This window comes from Gadus morhua, chromosome 8 (assembly GCF_902167405.1).
Source record: "Gadus morhua chromosome 8, gadMor3.0, whole genome shotgun sequence".
Classification (NCBI taxonomy): domain Eukaryota; kingdom Metazoa; phylum Chordata; class Actinopteri; order Gadiformes; family Gadidae; genus Gadus; species Gadus morhua.
In genome coordinates, this window is record NC_044055.1 from 3,768,385 (window position 1) to 3,796,346 (window position 27,962).

General features: G+C 50.3%; 2 protein-coding genes and 1 pseudogene across 7 annotated transcripts in view; 1 reads left to right on the plus strand and 2 right to left on the minus strand.

The window, feature by feature from the left end:
• The window catches only part of myo10 (myosin X), a 93,461-nt gene that overhangs the window by 12,407 nt on the left and 53,092 nt on the right, over positions 1–27,962 (minus strand). For all 6 annotated transcript variants that reach the window (XR_003977540.1, XR_003977539.1, XR_003977541.1 and 3 more), the window contains exons 5-26: positions 26,479–26,736; positions 25,932–26,056; positions 25,576–25,589; positions 25,348–25,432; positions 25,106–25,209; positions 24,701–24,830; positions 24,140–24,258; positions 22,586–22,732; positions 22,356–22,456; positions 21,184–21,250; positions 20,900–20,992; positions 19,867–19,935; positions 19,304–19,386; positions 18,736–18,844; positions 17,780–17,860; positions 11,869–11,993; positions 9,388–9,502; positions 8,827–8,933; positions 4,651–4,878; positions 4,508–4,547; positions 3,195–4,124; positions 310–430 (exon numbers count right to left, since the gene is read on the minus strand). Coding sequence is in view for 1 of the 6 variants with exons in the window: in XM_030362647.1 (XP_030218507.1) it covers positions 310–430; positions 3,195–4,124; positions 4,508–4,547; positions 4,651–4,878; positions 8,827–8,933; positions 9,388–9,502; positions 11,869–11,993; positions 17,780–17,860; positions 18,736–18,844; positions 19,304–19,386; positions 19,867–19,935; positions 20,900–20,992; positions 21,184–21,250; positions 22,356–22,456; positions 22,586–22,732; positions 24,140–24,258; positions 24,701–24,830; positions 25,106–25,209; positions 25,348–25,432; positions 25,576–25,589; positions 25,932–26,056; positions 26,479–26,736 (3,251 nt within the window). In the remaining 5 variants the exon portion in view is untranslated. The remainder of the gene's footprint in view (positions 1–309; positions 431–3,194; positions 4,125–4,507; positions 4,548–4,650; positions 4,879–8,826; positions 8,934–9,387; positions 9,503–11,868; positions 11,994–17,779; positions 17,861–18,735; positions 18,845–19,303; positions 19,387–19,866; positions 19,936–20,899; positions 20,993–21,183; positions 21,251–22,355; positions 22,457–22,585; positions 22,733–24,139; positions 24,259–24,700; positions 24,831–25,105; positions 25,210–25,347; positions 25,433–25,575; positions 25,590–25,931; positions 26,057–26,478; positions 26,737–27,962) is intronic.
• On the minus strand, positions 5,674–8,792 carry LOC115548208 (tripartite motif-containing protein 16). Its single transcript, XM_030362680.1, has one exon. The coding sequence runs from the start codon at positions 8,103–8,105 to the stop codon at positions 6,375–6,377; it is 1,731 nt and encodes a 576-aa protein (XP_030218540.1). The 5' UTR covers positions 8,106–8,792; the 3' UTR covers positions 5,674–6,374.
• On the plus strand, positions 21,548–21,665 carry LOC115549697 (uncharacterized; annotated as a pseudogene).

Genomic DNA, 27,962 nt, shown 5'->3' on the forward strand with positions numbered 1-27,962 from the left:
TGTAATCCAATAGAGTATAATCTAGCAAATCATAACATAGTATAATTTAATCTTTTTGTGATCTAGTAGATCCTGATCTACGATCATCTAATCTATTGTGATCTAGTATATCCTAATCTAGCATAATCAAATCTATTCTAATCTTGTAGAATCAAATCTATTCTAATCTTGTAGAATCAAATCTAGTATAATCCAATCTATTGTTATCTAGTAATAGTCTAGTAATGTCTTTTACTTTAAGAGGAAGACTGTTTGTTGACGTGTGATGTGTTGTTAGCGTGTGCTGCGTTAGCGTGTGCCGCTCCTCACCCTTGATGAAGAGGAAGCTGTGGAAGTAGGGTAGCGTGACGCAGCTGTACACAGAGTCGCGGCGGTACGACAGCTCCTCGTCCGTCTCGAAGCGGTCGAAGTCCTCCTCGCTGTCCTCCAGCTGGAGATTAACAAACACTGAGGGTCACTAAACTGTCCTCCAACTGGAGACTAACAAACACTGAGGGTCACTAAACTGTCCTCCAACTGGAGATTAACAAACACTGAGGGTCACTAAACTGTCCTCCAACTGGAGATGAACAAACACTGAGGGTCACTAAACTGTCCTTCAACTGGAGATTAACAAACACTGAGTGTCACTAAACTGTCCTCCAATTGGAGTTTAACAAATACTGAGGGTCACTAAACTGTCCTCCAACTAGAGACTAACAAACACTGAGGGTCACTAAACTGTCCTCCAACTGGCAACTAACAAACACTGAGGGTCACTAAACTGTCCTCCAACTGGAGGTTAACAAACACTGAGGGTCACTAAACTGTCCTCCAACTGGAGATTAACAAACACTGAGGGTCACTAAACTGTCCTCCAACTGGAGATTAACAAACACTGAGGGTCACTAAACTGTCCTTCAACTGGAGATTAACAAACACTGAGTGTCACTAAACTGTCCTCCAATTGGAGTTTAACAAATACTGAGGGTCACTAAACTGTCCTCCAACTAGAGACTAACAAACACTGAGGGTCACTAAACTGTCCTCCAACTGGCGACTAACAAACACTGAGGGTCACTAAACTGTCCTCCACCTGGAGGTTAACAAACACTGAGGGTCACTAAACTGTCCTCCAACTGGAGATTAACAAACACTGAGGGTCACTAAACTGTCCTCCAACTGGAGATTAACAAACACTGAGGGTCACTAAACTGTCCTTCAACTGGAGATTAACAAACACTGAGGGTCACTAAACTGTCCTCCAACTAGAGACTAACAAACACTGAGGGTCACTAAACTGTCCTCCAACTGGCAACTAACAAACACTGAGGGTCACTAAACTGTCCTCCAACTGGAGGTTAACAAACACTGAGGGTCACTAAACTGTCCTCCAACTGGAGATTAACAAACACTGAGGGTCACTAAACTGTCCTCCAACTGGAGATTAACAAACACTGAGGGTCACTAAACTGTCCTTCAATTGGAGATTAACAAACACTGAGTGTCACTAAACTGTCCTCCAATTGGAGTTTAACAAATACTGAGGGTCACTAAACTGTCCTCCAACTAGAGACTAACAAACACTGAGGGTCACTAAACTGTCCTCCAACTGGCGACTAACAAACACTGAGGGTCACTAAACTGTCCTCCAACTGGAGGTTAACAAACACTGAGGGTCACTAAACTGTCCTCCAACTGGAGATTAACAAACACTGAGGGTCACTAAACTGTCCTCCAACTGGAGATTAACAAACACTGAGGGTCACTTAACTGTCCTTCAACTGGAGATTAACAAACACTGAGGGTCACTAAACTGTCCTCCAACTGGAGACTAACAAACACTGAGGGTCACTAAACTGTCCTCCATCTGGAGGTTAACAAACACTGAGGGTCACTAAACTGTCCTCCATCTGGAGGTTAACAAACACTGAGGGTCACTAAACTGTCCTCCAACTGGAGATGAACAAACACTGAGGGTCACTAAACTGTCCTCCAACTGGAGGTTAACAAACACTGAGGGTCACTAAACTGTCCTCCAACTGGAGATTAACAAACACTGAGGGTCACTAAACTGTCCTCCAACTGGAGATTAACAAACACTGAGGGTCACTAAACTGTCCTTCAACTGGAGATTAACAAACACTGAGTGTCACTAAACTGTCCTCCAATTGGAGTTTAACAAATACTGAGGGTCACTAAACTGTCCTCCAACTAGAGACTAACAAACACTGAGGGTCACTAAACTGTCCTCCAACTGGCGACTAACAAACACTGAGGGTCACTAAACTGTCCTCCAACTGGAGGTTAACAAACACTGAGGGTCACTAAACTGTCCTTCAACTGTAGATTAACAAACACTGAGGGTCACTAAACTGTCCTCCAACTGGAGATTAACAAACACTGAGGGTCACTTAACTGTCCTTCAACTGGAGATTAACAAACACTGAGGGTCACTAAACTGTCCTCCAACTGGAGACTAACAAACACTGAGGGTCACTAAACTGTCCTCCATCTGGAGGTTAACAAACACTGAGGGTCACTAAACTGTCCTCCATCTGGAGGTTAACAAACACTGAGGGTCACTAAACTGTCCTCCAACTGGAGATGAACAAACACTGAGGGTCACTAAACTGTCCTCCATCTGGAGGTTAACAAACACTGAGGGTCACTAAACTGTCCTCCAACTGGAGATGAACAAACACTGAGGGTCACTAAACTGTCCTCCAACTGGAGACTAACAAACACTGAGGGTCACTAAACTGTCCTCCAACTGGAGATTAACAAACACTGAGGCTCACTAAACTGTCCCTCAACTGGAGATTAACAAACACTGAGGGTCACTAAACTGTCCTCCAACTGGAGACTAACAAACACTGAGGGTCACTAAACTGTCCTTCAACTGGAGATTAACAAACACTGAGGGTCACTAAACTGTCCTCCAACTGGAGACTAACAAACACTGAGGGTCACTAAACTGTCCTCCAACTGGAGACCAACAAACACTGAGGGTCACTAAACTCCTTTCAAGTTACGCTTTGCTAAATCAACGTTAATAAAGTTACACCTAAAGTCATGCTAAATTGAGTCGGATGAGGGTAAGTCGAGCCATCTGCTATGGCTAACTTGCGCTATGCTAAACTAGCATAAACCACATCAGTACTCTTTGGCCTTGGACCCCAGACTGGACCGGGAGCAGGGGAGGGTCTACCCACCGAAGACTGCGGCCCCTCGGAGCTGAAGCGGTATGCCGCTGAGCTGCTGTAGGTGCCCAGGGAGCCCTGGTAGTCCGGGGACCACTGCCCGCTGCGGGGGTGCGACCCGGGCCGCCCGGCGCTGGAGCCCAGGGCGTCCTGGTCGTAGTCGTCCTGGTCGTAGTCCGAGTCCTCGTCGGGCGGGATCAGCTCCACCTCCGACGGGGCCTCCGACGAGGCCTGGGGGTGGCAGTAGGCCGAGTCCCCACTGGAGGACACGCTGTGGCAGGCGACGGGCGGCGGCGGCGGCGGTGGGAGGGCCCCCCCCCCTGGGTGCAGCAGGCCGGGGGGCGGGGCTATGCCGTCGTTGGCGTACGGGTCCTCCTCCGACGAGTCGTCGCTGGTGCGGATGCCGCTGGTCCGCTGGCCGTCCGAGTGGCCGTGCTCGCTGGGGTTGGGCGAGTCTTTGTCGTCGTCGGCGCCGAAGCCCTCATCCACCTCCTCCTCCTCCTCCTCCTCCTGCTCCCCCTCGTCGCCGCCCCCCTTGGCCGGCGCCACCGCCGCCGCCGCCTCGCCGCCGGAGCCCAGCGAGCTCTCGATGTTGCGGACGCACTCATCGATCTCGTCGAAGTTGAGCGAGTCGAGGAACTGCTGGGCGGCCTTGCAGGCGTCGTCCTCCAGCCGCCGCAGCTCCTGATCCCGGAGGAGGTGCAGCCGGCACAGGGAGGCCTCCGTGAGGGACAGCTCCTGCCGCTCCTTCTGCCGCTGCAGGGCCTGGATCTCCCGCTCCAGGCGGAGGATCTCCTCCACCTTGGACACCTCCTGGGGGCGGATCCCGTCCGCCGCCGCCGGCGCCTCCTCCTCCACGGAGCCCGGGACCAGGGGGGAACCGGGCTCCTCCCCGAGCGCCTCCTCGCACCGAGCCTCCTCTAGCGCCCTCGCTGCCTCCGCCTGGACACCGTCAGGAGGGACAGGAGATGTATGAGGAGATACAGAAGGACCAGGACAAGAACGCAGTGTGGGAGTGAGACAGGGAGGGAGGGAGAGAGGGAGGGAGTGAGACAGGGAGGGAGGTAGGGAGTGAGACATGGAGGGAGTGAGACAGGGAGGGAGGGAGGGGGTGAGACAGGGAGGGTGAGAGAGAGGGAGGGAGTGAGACAGGGAGAGAGGGAGGTAGTGAGACAGACAGGGAGGGAGGGAGGGAGGGAGGGAGGGAGTGAGACAGGGAGGGAGTGAGACAGGGAGGGAGGGAAGGAGTGAGACAGGGAGGCGAGAGAGGGAGGCAGTGAGACAGGGAGGGAGGGAGACCAGTAAGGAGAGCATTTTGGCTATACCTGTTTCGCAAGTAACTCAGTCTCCAACCGTTGTCTTTCTCTGAAAAACACAAAAGGCAGACGGACATGTTAGATTTAGGTTTTGCACGTCCTGACCTGACATGTCTCGTTCGTAAAAGTCTCTACAAGTAATGACACCTTACCTCTCCATCTCCCTCCGCTCCTCGCTGCGCCTCCTCTCCTCCTCCTCCTCCCTGCTCCTCCTCTCCTCCAGGAGCAGGCTGCAGAGGCGGCGGGCGCGCCGGCCGCGGACGAGCCGCTGGAAGGTAAGCGCCGCCTGCCGCAGCAGCAGGAACCTCCTGCGCCAGAAGAACGCCCGGTAGTTCTTCTGAATGACCACAATGCACTGCAGCTGCTTCCTGTACTGTTTCCTGTTGAGCAGAGAGATCCACAGAGGAGGTTTAACGCATCCACGGGGAGGAAAGCTGAGCAGTGTGGAAAACAACAACAACTGGCCTGCATGTCTCCAAAAATGGCCGCTCATTCGCCAAGAGAAGGCCGACTGAAATGGCCGCCCATTCGCCAAGAGAATGCAGAACAAAATAGCGGGCCATTGGCCAAGAGACGGCCATTGCCCAGCCACACATACGTCCTTGGACATACGTGTGGCTGGACAATGGCCGTTTTGGAGGCATCCTAAGAGGATGGTACCAGGCATGTTCAAAGTATCTGCACGTGTGGCTGGACTTGGCTAATCGGCAGCCATTTTGGAGCCTAACTAAAGGTGCAGCTTCACACCTTCTATCTGTCACTCAATAGACCATCTCTGTAGGACAAGATTGGCGACTCTGTAGCACACTCTGGTGAGTCTGCCGCCACCTAGAGGTGAAACCTTTGTTTTAACCTGGTTACGGTGTACTTTTGAACTTGGCTACAGCAGCGCTTAGCAACCATGTAGACAAGAATGGAGGACAGCAGCGTAGTTGACGATAGAACATTGGACGAAACACTCATCAGTTTGATGCCAGTGAAGGAATGCATCATAACTAGGTGGTACAGCCATATATACCAGAGGAAGGCAAATATATATTTTTTGGCGCAAATATCTTAAAGAATATCTACATTGTATGATTTTGTTGTTTTGGTCTCAATCGTGGTATCGAAGTTACTCAACTTTAGGTTTCCCCGGTTTGGATGTTTTTTCCCCATGAAGAATAACATGAAAATGAGGATTCAGTGTTTTATTGTCAAAGGAAATGTCAAACAACCAGCACTACAGGAGATTCTGGTAAAGATGTGCCCAAAACCTGTTAAATTGTGTCATTTATAAGCATACAATTAATTCTAATACATAAAATGCTTTCTTTTATATGATCCAAACATTAAAAATCTCAAGAATAATGAATTGATAATTTAATTTTTTGTTTGGGTGTAGAAGTTTGATTAAAAAAAATCAACATTAATTGTTCCTTACCTTATATTCGTAATGTGACAAAGCTTTAGAGGAAACCGAATAACCAGTTTGAGCTAGTACCCGTCCATCCTCAAGAATTAAAAGAATGCCATCTGGCAAACTTCTTGTTGACATTTGAATTGACTTAAGGGGCGGGGCTAGGTTTCACTTCAGCTCCACCCCCTACATTCCCATCTAGCGAGGGGGAGGGGTATGTTTGAAAGAAAAAAAAACTTAAGACAATGAATTTATAATTTACTGGAGTAAAAGTATAACTTTCAAACATCTAATTCAACTGACATTTGACATTCGTAACGTCAAAAAAATCAGAATTTCCCGATGCTTTAAGTTCCAGGCTAATGCTGCATTCCCATCATCATTGTCACAACAAATAGCAACTATTCCGAGAACATAACAAAATATAACCAACCTCCAATCATAATGGAAGTCACATTTCAATCTCAAACCGCTCTTCTAAGCTAAGCGAGGATAGCAGAACTCTGCCGTCGCCCCGCTCTGAGCGTCCAGCGTGACGCCAGCGAACAGCGGCTGGGTGAAGATGGTCTGCACTTTGTGCAGCAGGGTCATGGTATTGGAGCAGTAGAACCGCAGGGTGCCCGCCCTGTAGTCCAAGTACACCCCCACCCTGGAGGGGTGCGGGCCGGGGAGCAGGGTGATGACGTCGTTGTGTTTGAATTCAACGGCGGTGGGGCAGACGATCAGAGCCCAGGACTTGTCGTCGGCGCCCTGGTCATTCCACGAGCTGTCCTTGTAACCCATGGCGATGGAGACGTAGCGCGTGGTCCAGCTGACCTCCCAGTACTGCCTCCCAGTCAGAGACTCTTTACTCAGACACTGCTCCACCGCCCAGACCAGCGGGCTTTGCTTTCCTGCTCGGTTCTTCTTCGGCCTCACCGCTCTGGAACCCACAAACTTGACCTTTTTGTTCCCCTCAGACATCACCTTTCGGTCATCCTCGGACAGAGTCAGGAATTTGGTTTTTGTCTTTGGGTCGAAGCTCAGTTCACATGAGTATTGTAAGAAATCACTTCTGGACTTGGGCTCAGCCTGCTGTGAAGGCAGGACGTCCACTTCGGCCACGGCTCGTGAAACAGGAGGGGCTTCGTCTTTTACAAACTCCTTTAGTTTATTCCTCATCTTGGCCAAAGCTAAGGTCACGTTCTTCAAGTACTGCATGGGATCAGGGCCTCTCGGGGGCAGGCCTGTGTACTTCTTGAGAAACAAGTCCTGAGGGCATTCTTTCAGGAAGTGAATGTCACTGTGGCTCTGGAAGAGAGCATCCAGGTCATCGATGCTCCTCCTCATCACGGAGTTCTCCTGCTCCAGGTTACGCTGCAGGTCGTGGAGCCGGCTCACCGCCACCTTCTCCTTGGTCCTGATCTTCTCTTTAATGTCGGCCCTCTGGCTCTCAAGGGGACGGATCATCTCAGCAAAGAGCTCGTCGATATCTCTCAATGCTACGTTAGCAGAGTGATTGATAGAGTCAATCTCCTCCTGAAGAACCACAACATCTTCCTCCACCTTCTGGATCCTTGCCTGCACGACTCTCTGGTGCCCGATGAGATCCTTCTGCCTCTCGAGTCTCTCGGCCTCGGCTGTGATCGTCTCATGGCCTCGGTGCTCGTCCACAGCACACAGGTTACAGATACTGACCCGGTCTCGGCGGCAGTAGATCCTCATGACCTCGTCGTGACGGGGGCAGATGTTGTCCTGGAGTTCGGTTGTCGGTTCCACCAGCTTGTGTCTCTTCAGCCCGGCCACTTGATAGTGACTCAGGACGTGCTCCTCACAGTAGGACACCATGCAAACCAGACAGGTCTTGATGGCCCTCATCTTCACCAGGGTGCAGATGTCACAGCCCACTTCTCCGGGTCCAGCAGAGCAGGGGTCAGAGTCCGGGTCAGGGTCTGGGTCAGGGTCAGGGTCTGGCTGTCTGTTGGCTGCTGCCTCCGTGTTTTCAATGAGCTCCGCTAGAACGGTGTTCTTCTCCAGAGCCGGTCTCAACGTGAAGATCTTCCTGCACTGGGGACAGCTGAAGAACCTCCTGTCGTTGCTCCAATAGTCTCTGATGCAGCCCAGGCAGTAGCTGTGTCCACAGGGTATGGTCACCGGCTCGCGCAGCTGATCCAGACAGATGGAACAGCAGTAGACGTCACGCTCCGCTAGGGATTTGAGTCTCGCCATTTGGATGACTGGACTCGTCCGGGGCTTCCTGACAGGTTCAGGGTTTGTTCTCGACTGAATTCTTTTATTGCATGCGGTAAACACCCAGTTCCATTTGTTGCCGCACCACCCATCAAAAATGTAGTTGATCTTGTACCACAAGGAAGTCTTCACAGCTAAGATTGATGCTATACATTTCCAGAAAGGCCGGTTTATTGAAACCCTGAAAGCCAAGGTGTATGGGAAGTCCTACACACCACCCACACTTAAACCAACGGCCAACTGCCTTTATCCGACCACTCCGATGCCTCTTGTCTGAGCCGTTTGGAAGAAAAGTTGCATTGAAACACACCGCGAAGACTACTGCCAACTACACAGCACGTTCTGTGCTTGCAAGAGGCGCTATTCTCGTGGCGCTATTCCTCCCCTCCCACACACCGCGCTGATTCGCTGATTGTTTACTAGCAGCAGACAACCAAGCAGAGGCTCTATTCATCAGATGCGAATGCACTCAGACTTTGCATGTTGAATCAGACCGGACACCGTCCGCACCAAAAGCTTCCAACACATCTGAACAAACTCGTCCGAGTCTCCTCAAACGTTTCAGATGGCCAACGGTTGGGCCGGTCTGTAGCAGCCTTTAGAGGTTTGCGACATGTTTTGTCTGCATCTGATGTAAAGTTTGTCTGTTTCAGCGTGTCACGTGACTCCTCTGTTCTGGAAGAGGGATTGAGAGCGTTACCTGGCGATGAAGCCCAGTACATGGGCCTGGATGATCATGGCCGCCCGCAGAACCTCCTCCTCGCGCTCCTTCTCCAGGCGATGCTCCAGAGACTCTCTGAGGAACACCTGGACAGTAGAGGAGGAGGAAGAGAGGGGAGGAGAGGAGTGGAGGAGAGGAGAGGAGGAGAGGAAATAAGGAGAGGAGAGGAGAGGAGGAGAGGAGAAGGTAGGAGGAGATGAGAGGAAGAAAGGAGAGGAGGAGAGGAGAAGATAGGAGGAGAAGGGAGGAAGGAAGGAGATGATGACATGAGGAGGAGAGGAGATGATGAGTGGACCACACGACTCAACCTAGACCTTTCACCAGAGAGCCAAAGCCCCACCAGATCAAAATATTATTGTTGTGGAACAAATACATGATATTGCATATTGTATTATATAAACTGTCTAATCTTGTGTCATACACCTTATACTTTCCAACCACTAAAACATCCACAGACACCACTCGGTCTGAACTCACGACGTGAGTATGAGGAAATGTATACATACAACCAACTACTTCCTCGTTCTCTAAATCCCTCACCTTGGTTTTGCCAAGCTGCCATTGGCTACTGCTGCTGTCGTAGGTCTGGAGCAGCTCAAGGCACCGCCCCCTGGGGTCCTCGGCCAGGGCCACACCCCTCATTAGCACCTTGTACCTGGGGAGTGGGCGGGGCAAGTAGTAAGTGGGCGGGGTCAACAAGCAACAGCAGGATCAATCCAGCTGTAGTACCGATCTAGGACTATAGCAGTACTTATTACTTATCGCTAGGTGGAGCTAACCTGAGCTACAGCTAACGCTAGGTGGAGCTTACAGTAGCTGCAGCTAGCGCTAGGTGGAGCTAACAGTAGCTGCAGCTAGCGCTAGGTGGAGCTAACAGTAGCTACAGCTAGCGCTAGGTGGAGCTAACCTAAGCTACAGCTAGCGCTAGGTGGAAGTTACAGTAGCTACAGCTAGCACTAGGTGGAGCTAACAGTAGCTACATCTAGTTCTAGTGCTGTGTGGGATTACCCAGGAGGCCAGGCGACTTTATTTTGTTGAATTATCTTTTTTGTGTAGGTAATGAATCAACAGATACTCTACGTTTAAGTTGTAGATTAATGATGCAAAGATGTCATTTCTGATATTCCTACACTAATTTGTTCCCAAACATTGACCTAGGGAACAAGTCTTGCATTTTCAGTATTGCAGAGGGAAAATATCTCAACTGCATAGTTTAGTCTGCGGGCCTAAGTGAGCCTCAACAAGCAGCTCAACAAGCAAAAAAACAATGGCACTGCAACATTGCACATGACTCGAGAGAACCAGGCAGGGCTCAAAGGGTTAACGCCCCACTGGCAGCAGAGAGAACGCGTCCTGCACAGCTGCGCTCTGACCGGGACAGGACTCCCTTTTCTTTCTCGTCACAGCAACCGGAAAGGCCTTGATTTATTACCCTAAATATTATGCAGTTTACTATTACAGTAGTGCTGTATTACTGTATAAGCGTAGTAGTATAGTTCTGCAGTAGTGTAGTACTGTAGTATAGTATTACTGTAGTAGTACTGTACTAGTGTATTAGTATAGTAGAGTGTTGGGAAGGACACTTTTACAATGTATCCAGTTACAGAATACAGAATACATGCCAAAAATGTAATATGTAACGTATTCCGTCACATTACTCAATCTAAGAATTGTATTCTGAATACTTTGATTACTTCCACATTGAATTGCATTTTATAAGTGTAGGAATGCGGCATCAAATCCTGCATACTAAACACGTCTATTCTGGTGTGTTCTTCTGTTCCAACTGGCTGAATGTAGCCCAAGTCTCCCCGAAAGTGCAATGAATGAATATAATTTACTGTAGAGGAACAAAGGCTATAAGGCTATGTTTTTGCAAAAGATATTTCCAACAGACAAATTGACAAATTTTCCCTTTTCAGTTTATTTATTTACTCAAAAATCACCTTGGAGAGAGAGAGAGAGAGAAAGAGAGCCAGAGAGAGAGCGAGAGCGAGAGAGAGAGAGAGAGATAGACAGAGCCAGAGAGAGAGCGAAAGCGAGAGAGAGAGCGATAGAGATAGAGTGAGACTATTTAGGGCGTATTCATATGCCCTTTATTGCCCTAAATATTTATTTTTTAGTTTGGAGCGGTTCCTTTTCACATTGCAATCGCAGCAGTCCCAGAATTTGTCAACAACGCACATGTGTGTGAAGATCGTTAAATCATGGACAAAAAGGTCTGGGGCGGGGTAAAAATAACGCTCTTTCCCCGACGGTCTTTCAATGTGCTTATAGTCTTGGAGTTACCGCTAATCAAACAATAATTCCCATAATGTGCGCGGCTGTGCGGGTGCCTGTTTCGGAGGCATATGCTTTTTAGAACTGGATCGGACCGAGGTGCGCTCGCTTTCAAATCTCTTGGAAGCAAACCGAGACCACCTCTTCAGGGAGGTCTCGGCCGGCTGATGTGGTGCGCATCAACGTGAGGTGGTTGCATTCACACCAACGCAAACGTACCGAACCAAGGGACCCAACTCGTATAGTGCGCACTAAATGCTGTTGGTGTGAAAGCACGAATAAACGTGTGTAGCAGAAGTATCGTCATGTAATTCGTTGATTTCAACAATGTCACTGTATTCTAAATACCAACTATTTAAGTTGTAACTAACGGAATACAGTTTCTTATTATTTTTATTCTGAATACGTTACGCTGGTACATGTATTCCGTTACTCCCCAAAACTGGTTTAATAGTATAGTAATACTGTAGTACTGTAGTAGTATAGTTCTGTATTATAGTAATACTGTAGTACTGTGGTAGTATAGTTCCGTAGTATAGTAGTACTGTAGTAGTATAGTTCTGTAGTATAGTAGTACTGTAGTAGTATAGTTCTGTAGTATAGTAGTACTCTATTAGTGCAGTGTAGTAAAGTCCCATAGTTTGTGGTTTCACTCTATAAATCCCGTTGCCATGGTGACCATGCGGATGCTGAGGAGCTGAGAGGCGGGGGGAGGGGGAGGGGAAGGGGGGGGGTACCGACCTGCAGCAGAAGTCCTGGAAGGGCCTCCGGATGGGGAAGCCGTGCTGCCGGATCTTCACTGTCTCCAGCATCCCAGAGTAGCGGAGCTGGTTCAGCACCACCACCGCGTTGAACTGCTCGGGCATCTGATGACACACACACACAGCAGGCTCAGACCACAGCAGGCTCGGTGCAGGCCATTTTGGATCTGGACACCGGAGAGGCCACTTTGGATCAGGGCAACGCGGAGAACTGCTAGATGACCACTTCAGGACCCAGGATTGGGAAACTACTACAAGATCACTTCAAGATTCCCAAACCACTGAAAAACTACAGGAAATACGATGTGCTCCGTGGATTGACGTATTTCCATGTCATGGCAGGACAGAGTGATGTACTATACTGTGATTGGCTCGTACATTATGATAATGAGCTGTGATGGAATGTTGGGATGTCCAAAGGCGAGAAGACTGACGCCTCGTTAGCGAAAAGCTAACCGCACTATGCTAATAGACGGTGGATGCGTGACGTCCAAACTTCAGATTCTGCTTCTTGAAACTGCCAAATGCACATCACACACACACACACACACACACACACACACACACACACACACACACACACACACACACACACACACACACACACACACACACACACACACACACACACACACACACACACACACACACACAAGTTCGTGTTCTGCCGTGACCTCTGACCTAGGGCCAGCGGTGGACGTGCGGGTGCGTAGCGCGCGACAGGGCCCAGCTAGCGGAGGACACTGGCGTCTTCTGTTGCCGCGGCGACGACCTTTCCACTGGAGGGAGCCCCATTCAGTCCCCCTAACCCGGAGTCACCTCTGGGGTGCAGGGGGGCGTCGGGACAACAGGAAGCTTTCAGGCCCCCTCCTAAAGATCCCTTTATCAAGGCCCCCCCAACAGCACCGGCCCTGGGGCCTCAAAGACGGCCATTATCTGCCATTGGTCCCAGAGGGCCCTCATTAGCATAGCCGCCATTAGCATAATAGAAGAGCTTTGAATGTCACAAAAACAAGAGCTGGTGTCAGGAAGTCTCTCTCTCACTCAGTCAGTCACCCACACACAAGAAACCTGTTTGTATTCCACATCTCGATGGACATAAAGACATTTTACCAAACCGGAGGGGGGGTGTTGTGGTGTAGTCCAAGGTGTTGACTCCAAGCTGAAAGGTTCTTGGTACACCTGTCTGTCTCTGTATTGTCTAACCCCTACCTGCTCCTTAATGACCTGTGTCTAACCCCTACCTGCTCCTTAAAGACCCGTCTCTGGACTGTCTAACTCCTACCTTCTCCTTAATGACCCGTCTCTGGACTGTCTAACTCCTACCTTCTCCTTAATGACCCGTCTCTGTACTGTCTAACCCCTGCCTCCTCCTTAATGACCCGTCTCTGTACTGTCTAACCCCTACCTGCTCCTTAATGACCTGTCTCTGTACTGTCTAACCCTTACTTGCTCGATTAATGACATGTCTCTGCATTCATGATTTGTCGCTTTGGATAGAGACTTCTCCTTGGGCTTTCAGCTGGATAAAGGAAGGGGGGGAGGGGGGGGGGGTGTTCCCGGGGGTCTTTGAAAACCCAGATTTGGAGAGGCTCGGCTTCACAGACGTCTCTGATTAGGAACATCTAACTACCTAAGGATCCCAATCCTAATCCGAACCACAACGGATCAGAGCAGTTCAGGAGTCAAGCTGAGAGCCGATCCACCTGGACCCGCGGCGGACTACCCAGAGGAGCAGTGGGGAGGAGTCTAACCAGACCGCCTCTCTGATAGGCTGATGGAGGGGAGGGGGGAGGAGTCCAGAGGTGAGACTATTGACATAGACCAGACATGGAGCATATTATACTGCATCATAGACAGAGAGAGAGAGCGAGAGAGACAGAGAGACAGAGAGACAGAGAGACAGAGAGAGACAGAGACAGAGAGAGACAGCTAGAGAGAGAGAGAGAGAGAGACAGCTAGAGAGAGAGAGAGACAGCTAGAGAGAAAGAGAGAGAGAGAGAGCTAGAGAGAGAGAGAGACAGCTAGAGAGAGAGACAGCTAGAGAGAGAGAGAGAGAGAGAGAGAGACAGCTAGAGAGAGAGACAGCTAGAGAGAGAGAGAAAGACAGCTAGAGAGAGAGACAGCTAGAGAGACAGAGACAGAGACAGACAGACCGACAGACACACAGGCAGAGAGACAGACAGACAGACAGATACAGGCAGACAGAGACAGTCAGGCAGAGAAACAGACCAATGTAGAGTATGTTCCCTAACAATCTGTCTGATTCAACACGTGTCCCGCCTGGCGCTACACCGTAAGACCAGCGCTATCACCGACACCAGTACAACCAGCAACACAACACACCCCGCAACACACAGCGCTACCACCGACACCAGTACAACCAGCAACACAACACACCACGCAACACACAGCACGCCAATGACACACACTGCAACACAACACACCCCGCAACACACAGCAACACAACACACCCCGCAACACACAGCGCTCCAATGAAACACACTGCAACACACCCGCAACTCTTCGACACACACAGCAATACAACACACACCATAACACAACACACAACACACACACACACACACACACACACACACACAGCAACACACCCCACAACACAACACACAACCCACCACTCCTCAGACACCCACAGAACCCCTAACCCTCTTTCCACCGACCCGCCTGCCCTCCCAGAGACCCTCGTGTCCCCGGGCTCTTATTTTGAAAGGACCACGTTGTGGTGGTGTCAGAGTAAGAGCACGCAGCCGTGCGACGCATGTGGACCTTACCGTGCACGGAGGCACCTCATCCTGGAGCCGAACCCCGGCGCGCAGAGGGAAAGGTCCGGAAAGTTCCCCAAAGACCCGGGCGCTGTGGTCCCTCTCGTCAACACACACTCACTCTCAGGGACTCACACACACGCACACTGCCATCGCCACGCTGAACAAAGGCTCCCAATGCTCAGTCCACTCCCCCTTCTGAGTGTGTGTGTGTGTGTGTGTGTGTGTGTGTGTGTGTGTGTGTGTGTGTGTGTGTGTGTGTGTGTGTGTGTGTGTGTGTGTGGAAAGGGGGAGGTGGGCTGGAGGGGGGGGGGGGAGGTCTTCAGTGACGGGTGTTACTATGGTAACCCATCTCTTACTGAGGCTAATTTGTGCGGCCACTTGTTTGACAGAGAGGATTGTGTGTATCAGAGGGAGACAGGGAGGGAGAGAGAGAGACAGGGAGACAGGGAGAGAGAGACAGGGAGAGAGAGACAGGGAGAGAGAGACAGAGACAGAGACAGAGAGAGAGAGAGAGACAGGGAGAGAGAGACAGAGACAGAGAGAGAGAGAGAGACAGGGAGAGAGAGACAGAGACAGAGACAGAGAGAGAGAGAGAGAGAGAGAGAGAGAGAGAGAGAGAGAGAGAGAGAGAGAGAGAGAGAGAGAGAGAGAGAGAGAGAGAGAGAGAGAGAGAGAGAGAGAGATACTGTGAGACAGAGACAGATAATATTAAGGACAAAGGGCGACATGAAACAGAGAGAGAATGTGATGGATGTGATGAGATCTACGATGTGATGCATGTGGGGGAGGGGTGTGTGCGTGTGTGTGCGTGCCTGTGTAGTTGTGTGTGTGTGTGTGTGTGTGTGTGTGTGTGTGTGTGTGTGTGTGTGTGTGTGTGTGTGTGTAGGCGTGTTCTATGAAGGACCAAATCTGTTTACTTTCAAACCAAGCATCACACACATACACACAGACACACACCCCAGACAGCCCAACCCTTCAACCTAAGACAACCACCTCATCTCAGGGTTCGACTCAACCCGGTCTGATGGTGGTTCAAGAGGTCTGAGATCAAAACCATCAGGAGGAGAGCAGAACAAGTCCACGTTGGTTGCAGTTGGGAACATAGTCTAGTGGTCGAGGTCCTGCCCTCACAGCTATAAGGTTGTGGGTTCGATCCCCTGATTCCGCAGTGTACCTGTAGGCCTCCTCGAGCAAGATGACCCCTATCCCCTACCTGCTCCTTAATGACCTGTCTCTGTACTGTCCAACCCCTACCTGATCCTTAATGACCTGTCTCTCTACTGTCTAACCCCTACCTGCTCCTTAATGACCTGTCTCTGTACTGTCTAACCCCTACCTGCTCCTTAATGACCTGTCTCTGTACTGACTAACCCCTACCTGCTCCTTAATGACCTGTCTCTGTACTGTCTAACCCCTACCTGCTCCTTAATGACCTGTCTCTGTACTGTCTAACCCCTACCTGCTCCTTAATGACATGTTGTTTTGATAAAAAACACCAATAAATCTCTATCTATACGCAGAGATATTTATACTAATGATCAGTTCAAGAGCTAAATCAAGCTGGACTTGAGTCAAATGAGGATTTATTATCAGCTATTAATATTAATCAATATCAAAGTGTGTCTTTAAATACCCATGGGACAGCTGGGACATCACGCCCATGGGGTCAAAGGTCACAGTGCAGATGTCGGGGGTCAGGTATCAATATATCGACACAACGCATAAAATCCATGAACAGATTACACGCGCGCGCGCGCGCACGCACGCACGCACGCACGCACGCACGCACACGCACACACACACACACACACACACACAGCTAATGACCCTCATTCCATTCAGGCAGACAACACGGACGCCTCTTGGGGCCTGTTAAGGGGACCCAACCCCCGACACAAGCTGCATGGCGAACCCCCCCTGACTCCGCCCCCGTCCCCGTACTTGATCCATTAAGGACCAATCAGAAGCCATTAGCCAGTTTACCTGCTGTCGGAGGGGAAGGCCAGACGGACAACTCCCCCTCATAAAGTCCCACCGAGCAGCTGGCCTACGGTGGCTAGCACAGGCTAGCGTAGCACACGCAAACACATACAGCTAGCTTGAGTATGCACCAAATACTAACACATCACACGAATGATGCTGGAGAATCTAGGTGTAAGTGTGCGTGCATGTGCACAGTTCGAACTGTGCATGTGTGTGCGCGTGTGCGTGTGTACATGTATATAATAATAACATTAGCTTTTATCTAAAACTCACTGCAAATACCATGTTGTAGTGAGTACTACGCCTGGATGTACTACACACTGCAGTACTCAAAGCGGTGTGCACTCTGGTTGAACTGTAGAGTTGAGCTCCAGACCCGGATCAACCTCACGTTGACATTCACATCCCCCTGCCCAGCCTGTTGCTTGGCAACCAGGGGTCACAAGTCACAGGGAACCCAGCAGGGGCCTTCTCTCGCTGGGTCGCCGGAGAGGAGTGTGTGAATTGAAGATGAGGATTGTGTGTGTGTGTGTGTATGACAAGTCCTACCTAGTGTGTGTGTGTGTGTGGGGGGGGGGGGTTGGGTGTATGTGTCTGTGTGTATGTGTGTGTGTGTGTTTGTGACATGTCCTAATGTTTGTGTGTGTCATGGCCTAGCGTTTGTGTGTCTGTGTGTGCGTTTGTGACATGTCTAAGAGAGCGAGTTTGTGACGTGTCCTAGCATGTGTGTGTGTGTGTGTGTGTGTGTGTGTGACATGCCTTAAGTTGTGCTCCCACTTCGTGCGTAAATAGAGATGTACGTTATCAACGTTCTAACCGTCCCCGCCTCGTACTTTCATGCGTCCTTTACGTTGGAATGGACGTTGAGCAAAACATCCTCTAGAGGGCGTTGTTCTGGTTAAAACGATACTCCAATGAAGTAAAAAAAAAAATAGTTTATGACAACAATAAACATTGCGCCGATGCGGGAGATAACGATCCTGCATCTATGTGTGTGTGTGTGTGTGTGTGTGTGTGTGTGTGTGTGTGTGTGTGTGTGTGTGTGTGTGTGTGTGTGTGTGTGTGTGTGTGTGTGTGTGTGTGTGTGTGTGTGTGTGCGCGCGCGCGCGGTTCAGCTCCAACCTTGTGTGTGTTTGGTTTGATGCAGCGGACGAAGAAGGGATGGGAGGAGCTTAGCGACGCCATCAGAGAGTGGAGGGAGTTCTGAGGAGAGGAGACAAGGAGACAGAGCAGAGGAGTGAGGAGACGGAGTAGAGGAGTGAGAGGTCTGACCCTCGCCACCACCAGGACCTCACTGCTTCCGTGTGTGTGTTTGGGTTTTGGTTAAACATTTCACCAATTCTTTGTGTGATGCTTAATTGGTGATTTCGGTAATTGGTTAATTGGTGACTGGTTGTGTTTGTCGTATGACCCTTAATGCAGTCTATAGAACTATCCTCAATGTTCGAAGAGTACATACAGTATTTCAAGAGAACGTACAGTATTTGTGCATTGCATGCAGTACTTGTAGACTGCATGAGCCAGTGGGCCTACTGGTAGCCTCACCTTGAACTGGGAGCTGACATTGGGCCTACTGGTAGCCTCACCTTGAATTGGGAGCTGACAGTGGGCCTACTGGTAGCCTCACCTTGAACTGAGAGCTGACAGTGGGCCTACTGGTAGTCTCACCTTGAACTGGGAGCTGACAGTGGGCCTACTGGTAGTCTCACCTTGAACTGGGAGCTGACAGTGGGCCTACTGGTAGCCTCACCTTGAACTGGGAGCTGACAGTGGGCCTACTGGTAGTCTCACCTTGAACTGGGAGCTGACAGTGGGCCTACTGGTAGTCTCACCTTGAACTGGGAGCTGACAGTGGGCCTACTGGTAGTCTCACCTTGAACTGGGAGCTGACAGTGGGCCTACTGGTAGTCTCACCTTGAACTGGGAGCTGACAGTGGGCCTACTGGTAGTCTCACCTTGAACTGGGAGCTGACAGTGGGCCTACTGGTAGCCTCACCTTGAACTGGGAGCTGACAGTGGGCCTACTGGTAGCCTCACCTTGAACTGGGAGCTGACAGTGGGCCTACTGGTACCCTCACCTTGAACTGGGAGCTGACAGTGGGCCGGCGGTGCTTGACGCTGGTCTTCAGGGTGTCCCCACCGCTGCGGCTACACACGTGCTCAAACAGGTCGTACACAAAGTCCAATCTGCAGGCGCACAACAGACCTTAAATACATGGAAATGCATGGAATACACACGGAAATATGCCACAGTACACTGACTTACAGGGTAGTAAGCTAAGATAACCTGAAATGTACTGAAATACACTGACTTACAGGCAGTACACTGAATTAGATGATACAAGTAAATATTTGGAAATACACAAAAAAACACAAAGTTAGAGCGAAATAACCTAAAATACACTTAAGTAGATGGGAGTACCTTTCGAAATTACTTAAGTAGGAAATACCTAGAAGATGCACTAAAACATACAAATTAATAGTTTAATACAGGGCTGCAAACTTAACATCAGTGTAATACACAAATATATAGTGTGATCACTAAACTACACTACAATATAATGAAAATAAAGTGCAATACACAATTGGACAAAGCCTAAACCAATCACAGAGAAGGTAAAGCGAGGTTGGCGCTGAACTACTGACCGGCTCTCTCTCAACAGGTTGAGGACATCATCGCGGAACGTGTCTCTGTTCTTTTCCAGCATGCCCCGAACGTCGTACACTACCTGAACACACCACCAGGGGGAGACAGAAAGGGGTTAACACTACCTGAACACACCAGCAGGGGGAGACAGAGAGGGGTTAACACTACCTGAACACACCAGCAGGGGGAGACCTGCCGTCTGGTCTAGAGGTTCTGCAATAGCACAGTAGGACTGCTGGCTCCGGGGTTACTCTTGGACCTACTATGATGCTATACTATACAATTATGGGCGGCATGTAGCTCAGGAGTTAGAGCGGGTGGGCTGGTAACTGCATGATTGCAGCCGGGGATCAAACTGCGGACCTGCTCTGACGAGCTGGCTCTCGCCTTGCATGGATGGGTGAATGTCAGGCAATATTGTGAAGTGATTTGGGGGGGCCTCTGGTTAGAAAAAAGCGCTATATAAATGCAGTCCATTTACCATTTATAATATTCCGTGCAATGCTATGCTAAGCTATGCTCATCTAAGCTAAGCCATGCTATAGTGCTTCTGCCTCAGTACCTCTCCGGCGTAGTGCTTGACTCCGAAGTAGTGGACCGCCACACGGGGCTTCACGTAGAACGAGTTTTTCTGCAGAGGGGAAAACAAAGTGAGTCCTCGTGCAGGAAGAGACACTCTCTCCTCTCTGACTGGGAGAGTCCTGCCTCGGCTCAACACAAACCTCGTACACAGTCCCACAACACTCACACAACAACGTCACACAACACAGTCACACAACAACATCACACAACACGGTCACACAACAACATCACACAACACAGTCACACAACAACATCACACAACACACCCAAACATGCAGGTGCTCTAGGAGTTCCGTGCCGACCACCAGACGTTCAGATGTAGTGGCAGTGTTTAACCTGCAGAGAGCGTCCTCTTCCTTGTGTAGTTCTTTGGACTTCATTAAGCCCAGCTGACCTCCACTTGTGTCAGCTGGTCTTTATCGAGTGCAAAGATCTTCACAAGACCCAAGTGTCCATTATAACGTCTGCAGGTGGAACCACGAGGGGTGAAAGGTCAGGGGTGAGAGATGCTATCTCCTTCTTAGATCATTTCAGAGTCAGAAGCTTCTATCCCGGGATGAGCTGGTATAGAGCAGAGAGAGTGTCTTTCTGTCTTTCTGAACCCGCGGCTGTGAGGGGGTGCGCCTGTGATCAGTACTTAGTGAGGGCAGAACATGTCCTCAGTACTTCCAAGAAGACTTAATACGGACAACACACATCCCTTGAGATGAAGACAAACAAGACACTGCGTTAGCCATGCTCCGTCGCTAATGGTATCCACTACAGTTGTTGTTTCAGCCCAGTACGTAGCGGTGTGTGTGTGTAGTGGCTAACGTAGCTAATGTAGCTAACGGAGGACAGGTGTGGCGCATCCCTGCTGAACCAGCAGGTGACCGGGTGACCCCGTGGGCCCATCAGAGGCTTGGTACGCAGTAGCAGTGTTTAACCTGTAGAGGGCCCGTCCTCTGATGCACACCGTGGTGCTCCCCTGGAAACAGGAAGTGGGCGGCAGGAAGTCTGCGGCAGGTGCTCACCGAGTGCTGACTGTGGAGTTTCTCCAGCAGGGTGCCGTCGGTGGCCTTGGGGAAGTGGCTCTCCTCGTTGATCAAAGCCAGGAGGCCCAGTTTCTATGGAAACAGAGCATTCATCATCAGCACCACCAACACCACCATCATCATCGTCACCTCCCACGCCAGTACTTTGGCGGTTTCCCCGAGCGACTGCCATGATCACGGCCCCCGTCGTAAGTATCAATACTATTGATCAGCTGATCACCCGGGTCCCGTCCTATCAGAGTCCTGAAGAGGTCCTTACGTACCTTCTCGATGAGGTCCAGACATTCTCCGTTGTCCATCCAGTTGATGTCCTGCCACACTAGGCCTTCCCTGGAGAAACCACACACACACACACACACACACACACGCACACACATACCATTGTTATATACCTCCGTCACTTCTTTGTCATTCCTCCACTATCTCTCCCCCTTCGCCTCACTATCTCTCCTCCTTCGCCTCACTATCTCTCCTCCTTCGCCTCACTAACTCTCATGCTTCCCCTCACTAACTCTCATGCTTCCACTCACTATCTCTCCTCCATCACCTCACTATCTAACCTCAATCCCCTTATCGTCCTTCCTCCACCACTTCATTGTCTCTCCTCCGTCCCCTCATCATCCTAACACCATAGCCTTACCACCATGGACACCCCCGATCTCATCTCATTTCGGAAGCTAAGCATGGTCGGGCCTGGTTAGTACTTGGATGCGAGACCGCCTGGGAATACCAGGTGCTGTAAGTGGTGTTGGGTGGTGGCCAATAGGTGGCACTCTTCCCTCTGGCCATAACATCAATCCCGATGCCCCAGTGCAGTGACAGGGACGCTGTGCTGTGGAAGGCGCTGTCCTTCGGAGTAGACGTAAAACCGAGGTCCTGACTCACTGAGGTCATAAAAGATCCCAGGGCACTTATCGCAAAGAGCAGGGGTTTCCCCGGTGTCCTGGCCCAACCAGGCTCATTCAATCTGGCACCCTAATCATCCTCCTGTATAATTGGCTGACTCATTAATTCCCTCACTCTCCACCTCAAGCTGGTGTGTGGTGAGCGTTCTGACGCGGATTGGCTGCCGTGCATCACCCAAGTGGGTTGCTACACTGGTGGTTGTTAGTGAGGTCCCCCCTTCACTGTAAAACGTCTTTGAGTGTCTAGAAAAGCGCTATATAAATTCAATCAATTATTATTATTATTATCCATCCGCCATCACCTAATCTATCACATCACAATATGACCTTTCTGTGGCCTCTATTAGGAACCCTGTTTAACCACCAAGTGGGTGGTTAACCCTAACCCTAACCCTGTTGATCAGCCGTTACTAACATTTTCCTAATCGACCCTTAGGTGACATCACAAGGGGGCGTGTCCACCCAGACGTATGACGGACAGATCAGTCCAGCCATCACACCCCCCCCCCCCCCCCCCCCCCTGGACGTACCTGTTGTACTCCAGCTGCTCCAGGGAGAAGATGTGCTTGTTGAAGTACTCCTGCAGCTTTTCGTTGGCGTAGTTGATGTTGAACTGCTCGAAGCGGTTGACCTGGACAGGAAACGCATCACAGCCCTGCGTTAGCACGCCCTAACCACCACATCCTGTACGGCGTCTCCACGGCAACTGACATTCACGCCAGCGTTTGAGGACACCTGCGGGTCAACCAGTGATACGGACCTCGAAGTTCTCGAAGCCGAAGATGTCCAGGATGCTGACGGACAGGAAGTCGTCGTTGCCGCGGATACGAGCGTTGAGGCGGCGGATGATCCAGGCGAAGCACTGGGAGTACAGCGCCATCGCCATGGAGTCCCGGGAGTCGACCGCCTGACACATACAGGAACACACACACAAACACATTCAGAAACACACACACACACACACACACGTTCAGGAACACACACATTCAGACCCCCACACACACACACACACACACACACGTTCAGGAACACACACATTCAGACCCCGAAACACACACACATGCACATTCAGATACACACATTCAGAAACATACACACACACACACATTCAGAAACACACACACAAGTTACATTTCAAATATCCCCTGTAGACTGCTTATCTTAAAATAAACACCAGACACAACTGCTGAAGGTCTCACAACATGAGATCATTATTCATTCATTGCTTTAACAAACATCAACCTCATATTAACCTCTGAACCTCTGAACCTAAGACATTAAGGACTCCCTAGCTGGTTGCTTTTTGACGGATTGTAAGCTAGTTCACGAAACGGAAACAAACAAAAACTAACAAAAGGCTCATTCTTCAGAGTCTGAGGCGCGTGTTTGGTAACAAATCGCAGCGAGCCTCCCGCCGCGAGGAGGTCCTCCCCGAGGCCGCGACCAATGCGATTAGCATCCTTTAGCCGCTAGCGTGAACCCCGCCGCACCAGCACCACGTCGGATTGATCAACACAGGCCAGAGGCCTCCGCGAACATCAACAACAGCCGCAGAATCACCGGAAGGTCCCAGGAATGTTCGGCTTTGTGTTTGTTGTGGGGGCGAATTCTGGACCCTAAATTTAGGATGATTGATTTTCGCTAATGGTGACTCGAGGCCCAACGCTGATTTATCTCGAGGATGATATCAGGCTAAGTATGCCAGAGTAAAATAAGATATTTAAAGTAGACTTTAAGTGCTCTGAATGTTTGTTTTCTACAAATTCTGACGATTCTACAAAACAGACGCATAACAAATATCTGAAACGTCGGATGTTTATTCTTCATGATTATACAAACGGAAACTTAGGTACGATTATTTTCTTCAATAATAAAAAAATTAAAACTTCCAATGTTTATTCTGCATAATGTTACGATTCAACAAAACGTTCAGTTAAATGTTTGAACTAATAAAACAAACGTCCGATTTCTATTCCAAGAAATGTAACGATATTTTCTCTACGGTTGCAACGACTCTACGAAATATCAGTTTAATGTAACCTGCGTACCTAACGTCCGATATATCTATACTTGTTGCAACGACTCTACGAAAATGTAAATATAATGTAACTTGCATACCAAACGTCTGATATTTCGCTACTTGTTGCATGGACTGTAGGAACCCGAAGAAGACGTAAAGAAAAAAGCGCCGCATGTCCTAGCACATTGAAGCGTGTCGTAGCACGTTGAAGCATGTCGTAGCACGTTGAAGCGTGTCGTAGCACGTTGAAGCGTGTCGTAGCACGTTGAAGCGTGTCGTGGCGGCGGTACCGACCTGCTCCACGGTGAGCGGGGTGCAGATCTCCTCTCCTCGGAGGATCATGGAGCGATGGGTCAGGACCTCCGACAGCTGCTCCGGGTTCAGACCCAGGAGGTCCGACGTTCTGCTGAGAGCTGGAGACCACACACACACACACACAGGCAGACACACACAGACACAAACACACATACACGCAAACACAAACACACACAGTTTTGGGGGTCAGAATATCCTAGGTGGTCTCAGGTAGATCTCAGCCCTCCCCCTGGTTCCTCTACATCCTGGGGCCCGGCTGACACAGAGTTCATAAAGTCAACCCGACACCCCCACCACACCAAAGAATGGTTTGTTCCGGAACACAAGATGAGTATCAACCCTCCGATGTATGATGTATTAGGGGACAGAGAGGAGGAGAGAGGAGGAGGACGAGCAGGGGAGGAGGAACGTGGGGCTGAGGAGGAGGAGGAGGAGGAGGAGAGGAGAGGGGGAGAAGAGGAGGCGCAGGAGGAAGGAAAGGGGGAGGAGGAGCGGGAGAAGAGAAAGCAGGAGGTGTGTGTAGCGAGGACGAGCTCTGACCTGCGGGGGAGGAGACCTGAGCACCTCCTGCGGTCATGAACTCGATGTTCCCCGCGTGGAGGACCCCCGCCAGGAGGCGCAGGATGTCTCCGATGTGCTCCTCCGAGAACTGCGTCGTGCGCATTGCATTCTGGGAATAATGTACAACACAGGCCACCATCATTTCAGACTCTACTTCATAACATCTATCGCCACTAGCACGCTAACCCTTTTTACCTATTGTTCTCTCTCTCTCTCTCTCTCTCTCTCTCTCTCTCTCTCTCTCTCTCTCTCTCTCTCTCTCTCTCTCTCTCTCTCTCTCTCTCTCTCTCTCTCTCTCTCTCTCTCTCTCTCTCTCTCTCTCTCTCTCTCCATGACTTCCTGGAAGGTGAGTGTGTATGCGTGTGCTTGTGTGTGCGTGCGTACCATGACCTCCTTGAAGGTGTGTGTGTCGTTGATGGTCTTGTCGTCCACACAACCGGACTGCTTCAGATAGTAGTAGTGGTCTGCATGGGTCAGACCTAGGGCCTCTAGAACAACAACACAACAACAAAACAACCACACATCAACACAACCAAATAACAGTGTGTGTGTGTGTGTGTGTGTGTGTGTGTGTGTGTGTGTGTGTGTGTGTGTGTGTGTGTGTGTGTGTGTGTGTGTGTGTGTACCTCTCTGTGGGGTGTGTGTCCCGGCCAGCAGGGCATAGAAGATGTGGTAGTTCCTCTCTCCAGGGTTCTGACGCACAACCCGATTCTGAGAGAACAAAAAAAACACTGGTTAGCACAAACACACACAAACTGAGAGGCAGACACGCACACACAACACTAAGTGGCATACACACAGACAAACACACTGAGCGGCATACACACACACATAGAATATAAGGAAAATCTCACCTTTTCTAACAGGTCTGCGGGCAGCAAAACGGTCCGTTAAGAAATTCAACAGACAGAGTGACGGACAAAACTGTTTACCCTATCGGGCCTCGGCCGCCCATGATCCCTGACCCCCCCCCCCTCCCCACACACACACACACACACACACACACACACACACACACACACACACACACACACACACACACACACACACACACACACACACACACACACACACACACACACACACACACACACACAAACCTGTCAATCACCCACCCAACCACCGCTCCCCTGCACACAAAGACCTTCAAGCACTTCCTGCTTCCTGTCCCCAGGGGGCGGGACAGGAAGTGGCTGTCAGAGGAGGATACAGTCCACGATGCGGCCCCCCTGGATGTTCCCCCGCTGGCTGAAGTGCAGCTGGACCAGCTTCCCGAAGCGGGAGGAGTTGTTGTTGTGGACCGTCTTGGCGTTCCCGAACGCCTCCATGATGGGACTGGGCGAGAGGAGGGGGGGGGGGGGGGGGGGGGGGGGGGAGGATTAGAACAGACTGGGCAGCAGACTGAGGGACCAATAGGAACCAGTTGGAACCAGAATGAGACAGTTGGAACCTGTTGGATCCCGAAGGAACATGTTGGAACGAGTTGGAACCACTTGGAACCAGAAGGAACTAGTAAGTACTAGTGGGATCCAGTAGGAACCAAAGGCAACCAGTATAAAACCAGTTCAAAGCAGTATGCAGCCTCAACTAAACTCCTTGCCTAAACACAGACCAGTAGAAGGTTTAGCTACGGACAGAAAGACACTAGAGAGACGGACAAAGACTTAGAAGATGCAGACAGACAGACAGACAGACAGACAGACAGACAGACAGACAGACAGACAGACAGACAGACAGACAGACAGACAGCGGTGTACCTGCTCTCCAGCAGGGCCTCCTCCACTCGGGGGTTCCGGTCTCTGGAGCAGACCTCCAGGGAGGGGGTCCGGTCTGGGGCGGTCCTGTCTGGGGCGGTCCGGTCTGGGGCGGTCCGGTCTGGGGCGGTCCGGTCTGGGGCGGTCCGGTCTGGGGCGGTCCTGTCTCTGGAGGAGGCCTCCAGGGAGGTCTGGCTCATGGCCGACAGGAAGCGGAGGATCAGCTTGGTGCTCTCCGTCTTCCCGGCTCCGCTCTCCCCGCTGCAGGGGGCCAGAGACACACACCGTTACACAACTACACAACAACACAACACAACATGTAACACCTGGACGAGGTCTTGGCCTCTGAAGGTCAAAGTCCCTTGCCCCTGGTCCGTGACATGTTCCTATGACCTTTGACCTCTGGTCCGATGTTGACATCCGTCAGAGTGACAGGGTGTCCTTCAGCAGACCTAGAGTCACAACATCAGCACCCCACACTCAGAGATTATTTGCGTGTGTGTGTGTGTGTGTGTGTGTGTGTGTGTCTGTGTGTCTGTGTGTCTGTGTGTCTGTGTGTCTGTGTGTCTGTGTGTCTGTGTGTCTGTGTGTCTGTGTGTCTGTGTGTCTGTGTCTGTGTGTGTGTGTGATGATGGTATGCCAGAGCGGATATGTCGGATATGGTACATGCCTCACACATTACCGCACCCTAACGTCAATCTCCACGGAGGTTCACCTGCGGTGATGCACCACTAGAGGGCGCACAGAGCGCTCTGAAAAACCCTGCAGCGGTCAGTGGGAGACCACGGAAAGACTCTGCGCTGATAGAAGTCATTACTCGGCAACAATTACGTAAAAATACAACCGAATACGGTTTGGTTGTCAGTTAATGGACTATGACTCTCTCCCGCTCACACGCCCACCCACCCAAACACCAATACCAGACCAGTCCGGCTGGTCTGTTCTCTTAGCAAATCACAGTAGGGGGCCCGACAGGGTTAACAGAAAGCACTGACGTATAAGTGGCATGTAATGTTACCGGTAATTATAGTGTGTGTGTGTGTGTGTGTGTGTGTGTGTGTGTGTGTGTGTGTGTGTGTGTGTGTGTGTGTGTGTGTGTGTGTGTGTCAGAGTGAAAGGCAGAGAGTTTGTGTGAGTAAAAGAGTGTGTGTAGTATGTTAATAGTATTGAATAAAGTGAAGTAGGTTTTTCTTTGAGAGAGTTAATGCTACTATAAGTGTGTGTGTTTGAGTCTGACGGTGAGAGAGTGTCTGTGTGTGCTTGTGTTTGTGCGTGCGTGCGTGTGTAAGAGTGACAGTGTGAGTGTGTAAATAGCATTGATGAAAGTAAAATAATTGTTGAGAAGATATGTTACTATACTAGTGTGAGTGTGTGTCTCTGAGTCTGACAGTGAGAGAGTGTGTGTGTGTGTGTGTCAGTGTGTGTGTGTGTGTGTGTGTGTGTGTGTGTGTGTGTGTGTGTGTGTGTGTGTGTGTGTGTGTGTCAGT

Bases quoted from the DNA above. Each gene is read 5' to 3' on its own strand.
- LOC115548208 (XM_030362680.1), bottom strand. From the start codon at position 8,105: ATGGCGAGACTCAAATCCCTAGCGGAGCGTGACGTCTACTGCTGTTCC.